At 38.0% G+C, this 8,577-nt stretch overlaps 1 protein-coding gene across 1 annotated transcript; it reads left to right on the forward strand.

Moving 5' to 3' along the window:
* The first annotated feature begins 3,403 nt into the window (after positions 1 to 3,403).
* On the forward strand, positions 3,404 to 6,586 carry LOC148028917 (dihydrofolate reductase-like). Its single transcript, XM_087687684.1, has 7 exons — positions 3,404 to 3,798; positions 4,573 to 4,665; positions 4,773 to 4,871; positions 5,598 to 5,639; positions 5,728 to 5,857; positions 5,970 to 6,071; positions 6,212 to 6,586. Exons 1-7 carry the CDS (start codon positions 3,679 to 3,681, stop codon positions 6,328 to 6,330), a joined length of 705 nt encoding a protein of 234 aa, XP_087543810.1. The 5' UTR covers positions 3,404 to 3,678; the 3' UTR covers positions 6,331 to 6,586.
* The last annotated feature ends 1,991 nt before the right edge of the window (positions 6,587 to 8,577 follow it).

Consider the following 8,577-nt stretch of genomic DNA (forward strand, 5'->3'; position numbering starts at 1 on the left):
AATGATGCATTCTATTGAAAGTTTAATCTTTAGTCCTTCTCTCTCCTCTTTCTCTCTCGCCATAATTGTTCATGTGGATTGAGAGGATGAGGAGAAATGGATACTGGAACATAGTACGATGCAGGAAATGGAGTCAAGGAGCTAGAAGGTGGATGTTAGTGACTGTGTGCAATATCAATAGGCTACCTATGTGTCTTCAAAATCATGAAAACTTAAGTGGTTTTCTTGCTGTAAGTCTCCGATTTAAAGAAAATTCAATTCTATTATTATTTTCATTATAAATTTGAGATGCATATGGGCTGAAATTCGATATGAAAGAGATATGTGTTGTATTTAAGGGCTGCAAGCTAGGAATTTCAAATTTTATGGTTGTCGTAATGCAAAAATTAATTATCTTATCCATGCAAAACACGTAAAATTGAAAAATATGATGGTGATTGATAAAATTGGTGAAAGTAATGGTGCAAGTAAAAACTAGAAAAAAATTAGAAAAAAAATAGAAAAAATTAGAGGACCATCAATGAATGTGTAGTGAGCAATAGGGCATGGGGTTTAGCCTTAGCCTACACTTACTTTTGTGTTTAAGTGGCCAAATAAGAGTAGTTTCTATCAAAAATGACATAAATATTAAAAACAATACATATAAGACATAGATATGAAATGAATGCTGAAATTCCACATCTTTTTAGTGAATAACAAAATGTTTGTGCATCCTAGTAAGGCATTTAGGGTTTGATTGCATATTTAAAGGAGTGGAAGCATGGTTTAGCACGGTTCCATCTCTTCAATGCCACAATACATTAGAAAAAAATCATAAAAAGAATTATTTCACACATCATGTGGTTATTTTATCAGTTAAAATTGTTTGAGCATCATGTGCATGACATGTTGCATATGCATAAAAGCATACTATACCTCCTAGGCAGAGCACTTGTTTGCAAAACCATTGATCCTCCACGCTGAGAGAAAGAGAATCCCTAGCTATAAATTAGTGGGTTCTTTGGGGAAGGATTGTGTGAGGACATTAAAAAAATCTCTTGAAATTATAAACACTAAGAGAGGACTTCATTTCAATGTATTATATATCTAAGATAATGCATAGTGGGGCCAATCCCTCGGGTGTAGGAGAGCTATAGGGGCCACATCACAATCAACTGAGGGGTGCCCTTTGTGTAGGTGAATTGAGGTGAAGTAGTCACCTATGTATGGGAAGTTCCCCTTGCTTGGAGTCAAGAAGGGTGATTCATTGGACAACAATTTAAAAAGCATCTTCAAATGCAATGTTTAGAAGAGTCATGTATAGTACCTAGATGCTCATGACCACGTGACTATGTAGGATAAGGCAAAGACAATGTATCAAGCCAAGGCTAACACCTAGCATAGCTTAGTGGATGGCTAAAATAGCCATGACTTGAACCTTTGCATGTCACGGTATCAAACGCCTTATCAAAACTGACATATCAAATGTGATAAATTAATGCCTTGTGCCATGAAGCAAACCGTGTATGAAAATGATAAGTAGAGCCTCTCTAGAAGGATACTTATAGTCCTCTATTGCAGTTGCATAATCCACTCAAAAGACTATCACAAAACATAGGTATGCATATCATAAGTGTGATGGAAAATACAAAGTATGATAGTGATAGGAAAAGAACCTCATGAGCAAAGCTATGCGGCTCATAAGCATCACGAGATTTAGTGATGAACTATTCTTGTGCTTGTTGCTCATGTGATATAAAAGTTATAACATCAACTTCATGAAGCTTATCAGATGTGAGTTCCCTTATCTTAACCTACTTACTAATATCCTACAGTACTTCAATGATATCAGTCTTCAAAGCATCATAATTTGATGACTGGATTTCAGCTTTAACATGCTACTTGACACTTTGAAATTTAGAAAACATAACCAAAAGTCTATCATATTTAGTCTACAATCCATCAAGCTTCTTTCTAAGGGCATTCTTCTCATATATTAAGGCCTCCAAATATTTTGAAACAAAAGCTTGTTGCAAGACTACATATGGTCGAGATATCACTTGAGATATTCTCCCTTGACTTTGTTGCATGGTATTAATGGTTACTTGCTCTAAACAACTATTTTCATGTATCAAGTCATTATTTACCTATAGCAAGTTAAATGTCACCTAATAGCAGTGAACTTGCTGCTTGCAGTAGTAACCTTGCTGTCTATAGCGGTGAACTTATCGCTTGCAATGGTAACCTTGTTTTTTGTTGCAATAACCTTCTTTTTGTTAGAAGAGCAAAACACACAACGGAATAATGAAAGACATAAGACCCATGAAAGAGATAATGTGTAAGATGTAGCTAAGAATAGGAATCTACAAGTATACTCCACAAGAGTACAATCGTTGAGCACCAGTTCACATACTCCACAAGCTCCTTTTCTCCACACCAAGAATCTACAAGTATATGAATGGGTGGATAATGGACTGTGGTCACACTCTCTCCTTTTATAAACAAAAATAAAGAAGTTGTCCTACTGCAAAATAGACTGGTCAATTATCAAATAAATAATAAAGTGAGTGTCCATAAATAAGACTGTGGGCACTTGTGAACTTGTGATATGACTACTTCTAACATCCTCTCTCAAAGCATAGGTGAACAAGCAACAAACAAGAATACCTAAGATGCATCATGGATACTCCAGCGGTGTGCACTCTGTTGGATGTGCCTTGGTAAGAAAGCACCTGAAGAAGAAGACATGAGTTGGGGTAGCAGTGATTGACCCCAAATTCATGTCCACAATAACTTAAAAGCCAGCCTAGCATAAGTAGTAGAGCAACATTCTAACATGTGACAATCAACCACTGGCAGAGTTGCCAACCAGTATGCTCCTTTTTTTAAAAATGCAAGTAGAAGGGCAATGACACAATGTGACATATGCAAAAACACAATAATTACCAAGTCGAAGCAAGCATGAGCATATCTCAATCAGTTAATCAAAGGTCCATCATGCAACCTAAACATCTAATACTATGTTAGAAAGAGCAAAACACGCAGCGAAATAATGAAGCACATTTGATCATGGCAAAGTCCTTGTTATGGGCAAATGCACAGTCAAGCGAGAAGATTATATTTAAGATGGCCTTGTGGATACTCCTTGTGTAGACAAAGCCGAACTGCATCCGGTGTTGCCCAAAGCGTGCTTCACTTGCATTGCAATTTACGACAGCTTTGGCTAGAAGAACTTTGTAAGAAGCATTAAAGTTTTGCAATTCATTATTGCACCTCATAATTCATTCATGTTTTGCTTTATAGCTCCACTTTTTTTTGCTGTAAAAGTTCCAAGGTTTGCTGTAAAAGTTCTAAGGTTGTAGGGACTTTTTTGGCGATTCATTTTGCATTGTAATTTTGTCACCTGCTGGGGTTTGTTGGTATGCGAGGCATGAAAAGGAAGCCACGCGATTTGCCTTTCCATTGGCACACGAGCTTCTCCTCCTCGCTCTCTGTAATAAGCTCAGAGTAGCCATGTCGTCAGTCATCGTCACTGCAGTGCCCTCTCTCTGTCGCAATCATTCTTCCCAGGAAGAAGAAGAAGAAGAAGAAGAAGAAGAAGCCTCCCCAAGTCGAAGAAGAAGAGGAGCAAGAAGAAGACGCTCCAGCGCCCGTGCGAGAAGGTAGTAGTGAAGCTGGGCCGTGGCTCTCGCTCTGGCTATGGCTTCTTCTTCCCCCAAACTGCGCGTGCTCTGTCTCCATGGCTTCCGCACCAGTGGAGCCATCTTCGAGAAGCAGATCCTCCGATGGAGCCCTAGCATCCTCGACCTTCTCGACATGGTACTGCATGAATCTAAGAACCTACTTTTCTCTCTCAAGTGAGGGCTCTTCCTGCTAAACACTGTTTTCTTGGCCAAGGCTGAGACTTTGCATTTGTATCTCTCTTTTTTTGCTTATGGGAATTGGAACTTTGGTTCATTATGTAAGCCATTTGCTTGCGTTTGTATCTGTCTGTTCCATTCACAAGAATCCTTTGGCATTTTTCCGTGTGGGGAAAAGGGATTGCCCCCCTTGCTTTTTGCTTTAGTATTGAGCATCATGAGCTTCTTCTCGGAAGGCACCGCACAGTCCCCCTTTTACTTGAACCTAATTATGTTGTCATAATTCACAAAGTCAGGATTGTAGTGTCCAGCATCCTGCTGCCCAGGAGGCACCACATACCCAGTCCCTCCCTCGCAAAAGTTTGTGATGTCATCCTATTTCACAATTCTAGTGGGAATCTGTAAAAAACTTCTTGTGTTATAATGGGAAAGTGGAATTTGTAAATGCGGTCCCTCCCTTGCAAAAGCTCGTAATGTTATCGTAAATCACAATGTGGGAATTCTAGTGGAAATTTGTCTAAAGCTTCTTGTGATATAATGGGAAAGTGGAATTCTATCTCAGTTTGTAAATTCCAAGAATAGTGGCAAATTGGCAATGCTTATTTATTTACAATATCTACCTTTTCCTTTATGATAGCTGTTCTCTTTGTTTGTTTATGGCTCCTGTGATCACACCATCACCTTCTTGCAATTCTTAACGGCACAGCCCATCTGTTTTCCCCCCTTTTTGCAGACATTCCTTGACGGTCCCTACCCTGCTTTGGGAAAATCTGATGTGGAGGCCATCTTCCCTGGTCCTTACTTCGAATGGTTCCAATTCAACAAGGTGATTTCCCTTTTTTGTTGATACTTACACTCTCTCAATCTGCATTGCTTTTGGTACATTTGCAGTTGTAAGACCAACATTTTCAATCCACAACTCCCTATTGACAGGAATACAGTGAATTCACTAACCTGGAAGAGTGTAAGGAGTTCCTTACAGAATACATGATGGAGCATGGGCCCTTCGATGGCCTCATGGGATTCTCTCAGGTAATGTATTGGTAATTTCTTCTCAAACAGACATTGTCTTCTACATTTTATAACTTTGATTTTTCAAATAGTGATGTTGGTGCTTTTGGTTCCTTCATGATTGTGCAGTAAAAATACACATAATGCACATGTCAGGTGTCATACAACTATTGGCAACTTAAAAACGTTCAGATACTTATGTGTGCTTATTTGAACTAATGCTTTGGGGTCAGTTCCAATGCATTGCATGCTAGTGAGAGTGTGAGTGCACTTTTGTAGTACTTATCAGGAATCATGTTGGTGGAGCGTCTTATCCCAGTTTTAAAACTTGTGCCAGCATGATGGTTCCATGTTAACTGTCATAGTTAATTTTAGAGCTTTATTGTTGAGCTTTTTCTATTCTGATCTAGGCAGATGGCTGTGGCAATATATTATGTAGCAGAATGTTTGATTTCCAATAACTGTCATATATCATCAAGTAAATTGAGAGCCTTGAGTTGTCAAAGAGGAATTAATAGTTGGAACTCTATTCTGGTTAAGTCACATGGCTTACCAGTGTGGTTGCATGTGATGAGATGATGAAACGTCTGATGACTTTTGAGTTTGTAATAGTGGGCTGTGAACTTGTCGAGTTTCTCATTGCTTATTGTAGTATTTTGTGTGCCATTATGTTCTCCCTAGATGTATCTGCATCATTCTTATCTTTCCAATTGCTTTATATTGCTAAAGTCCTAAGTTTTCTTTCAGGGTGGTGTTCTAGCAGCAGCATTTGCAGGCTTGCAACAAAAGGTACAGTCTGCTTGTTTTTTGATAATCTGCTCCTTTAAGCTTTCTGTTTTCATCAGATATCTTCATTTTGAATCATCTGCTTATTCAGGGCTTGGCTCTTCATCAACATTCACCTTTGCGTTTCATCATACTGATATCAGGGGCTGGATTTAACAACAAAAAAATGATGCATGAATGCTACTCAGAAACTGTCAAATGTCCATCTGTCCACATTATAGGTTTGCCCTCGTGTTACTTGCCTTATTGCTTGTCTTTTTAAAGTTTGAACACAATGCAAGGGTATCAAGCAAACTGATCTAAAATAATCTTGGCCACTCGAACCTCATGCAGGGGCTCAAGATTTCTTGAAGAATGTGAATGAAGAGCTGGTCACAAAGTTTGATAATCCTACAGTTATTCGACATGAGGGAAAACACACAGTGCCAAGACTAAGTAGGCATCTAGTACATTCCCAATTTGTTTTTTTTTTGGATGACAGCAACTTATTCAGTACACGACCAGTATACGTGCGGGATTTTGCTGGTCAGAATGATTTTATGACTTGTTTTATGTCAATCTTTGGGATCATGCAGATGAGGAGGCGACCAACATGCTAAGAGACTTTCTAATTCGAATACAATCTACTCCAACACATAGAAGCATCATTGGCATTCTGGATGAGGAGCATACCACCCTTGAGAATGGTTCGTAGGAGGCTTGAGGGTGCAGTTTTGATCTAGACTTTCCTGGTATAGTGCACTGCAAAAGGACGTGGTGCAGTGGTCTCACCATACCACTGATCATTGGATTGCTTTGACATTGAAACAAATGGTACTATGGGGCTGTTTTCTTTCACAAGGGAATGCGATTCTATTGCAAAACAGGTCTTAAACAATGGACATTGCCCCTGTTCAGTCTTCATTTTGGCCCATATGGCTATATTATTTTACGCATATCTAAATTTTCTACATTTGAGTTTTGAAAATTTTGGGGCTAGGCACAATGAGTCTATAGGTGGTTAGCGTGTGAATTTATCTTATTGATGTTTGTTTCACGACTTGAAATACTTGAGTTGCATGTGTCCAAGCTTGTGAATTGATTTCATTGATGTATGTTTCATGACTTGATGTACTTGAGTTGCATGTGTCCAAGAGGCCTTGAGGTGCAAATTGATTCTTCTGTGTTAGATAGCACACCACACTTCAATTTGTCCCCTCATTTTCAGTCAATGATTTGTAACATAATGTTACTTGGTGGCATTTGTCCCAAGCTTGAAAGTATGTTCCCACTTTGGTTATTGGAGGAGGGCAGTATGGGCAAAGCTACCTACCCTCTATTGCCTAAAGCATTCATGATGGACAAGCCACATGCTAGTCTGCTCACATCACTTGTGAGCTACTGATGGAAACTGATCGTCTATTGGAGCATTGTGGCAATGAAATTGATCATTTATTAACATTGTTGCAATTCAGTAACCTATGCTGCCTAATCGTTCATTGTCTTGAGTGTTTTAGTTCCTCTAGCTCCTGTAGTTGAGCTTACAGTATTATCAAACAAATATCCCTTAAGGATGCCACTAAAATAAACTGTGCACCATCGTCAAGAGAGCATCCTTTAACAATATCGACCCTCAATGTGAACTCTATTAAGGTCCCTAGTCTACTAATCCTTCCGGCTTGTTTCAAAGCTTTTCCAAAAAATAAATTTCACATAAGATCTTGTCATTTCAGTTGTGAATCAAAACTAGCTTTTGAAACTATATTTTTGAGAAATGTACACAGTTCCCAATGGCAATGTGGTCATAGCAATTTTAGAAATTTAGTATTTTGGAAATTCTTATTACATGTTGACATCTGCCTAGGTTTAATTTTACTAGGAAAGCCTCAAAGTCACTTGGCTTCATGGTCTGCATGACTATCACTTTCCACAACATTGGGCAAATAGTGTTTTGATTGATGTTCTTTGTACATCATTATTAAGTTGATGCTTGCACACAATTGTAGCTAATTTCAATGCACGAAAGTTGGTGATATAGGGCATTCTTATTTGATTAACACTTCCAAATTTAACTTGGCAAGGGTAATGTAGTAACAATTTAGATATTTTCACATGTTTTAAACTTCAAATAGAATATTTGTATGGTAATAAATTTGGATGATAAGACTCCAAAACCTTCTAGTATAAAAGTGATGTGTTATGTTATGTAGAAAGCTTTATGAAGTGGGGCCTTAATTTTGTCTAATATCTATGAACGTGCTTAACATTTTAATAAAGATGATAGCCTATGCTCAATGGACACTTTATGCATTTTTTAGGACATTCTTTAATGCATGAAATTAAGAGGGTAGTGGATAATTTAAGATGATGGATGTATGCAATTAGGAAGATATTGGATCACTTAAGATGATGGGTGCATGACATTCTTTGATGCTTGAAACCATGAGGCTAGTGGATCATTGAAGATGACAAATTAAGAAGGCAATGGATAATTTAAGATGATGGATATATGCAATTTGGAAGATATTAAATCACTTAAGATGACGGGTGCATGACATTCTTTGATGCTTGAAACTATGAGGTTAGTGGATCATTGAAGATGCCACTCCCTTGCAAGCTCATTGTTCTTGTGAAGTTTGATTACTTACAATGAAATGTTGCTACTCCAAACATTTAACATGCCACAAAGTCCATCTTTTCTTTGAAGCTTAATGTAGATCCACTTTTTCTAGTTATGCTTGCTTTCCATATTTTTTAAGGTACTACATTTTAATGAAAGTCGCATGTCCTAAACAATCCTCATCTATTAGAGCAAGCACAACATAAATAATTTTGATATTGTTAACCATAGATGAGCTCTTGCCAGCACCTTCGTTGGCAATGTGGTTGCTATTGACAATAAGAAGAGGACATGTAAATGACTTAATTGACACAAGGGCAAAGTAATAAGCTTTTATGCTCA

The sequence above is a fragment of the Lygodium microphyllum genome, chromosome 11 (genome assembly GCF_053477565.2).
Source record: "Lygodium microphyllum isolate KBCC chromosome 11, Lygodium_microphyllum_v1.1.10, whole genome shotgun sequence".
Lineage (NCBI taxonomy): Eukaryota > Viridiplantae > Streptophyta > Polypodiopsida > Schizaeales > Lygodiaceae > Lygodium > Lygodium microphyllum.

Coding starts and splice junctions, on each gene's coding strand:
- LOC148028917 (XM_087687684.1), top strand. CDS start 3,679: ATGGCTTCTTCTTCCCCCAAACTGCGCGTGCTCTGTCTCCATGGCTTC. Junction 5,640..5,727: donor TTGCAGGCTTGCAACAAAAG/GTACAGTCTGCT, acceptor CTGCTTATTCAG/GGCTTGGCTCTTCATCAACA. Junction 5,858..5,969: donor TCCATCTGTCCACATTATAG/GTTTGCCCTCGT, acceptor AACCTCATGCAG/GGGCTCAAGATTTCTTGAAG.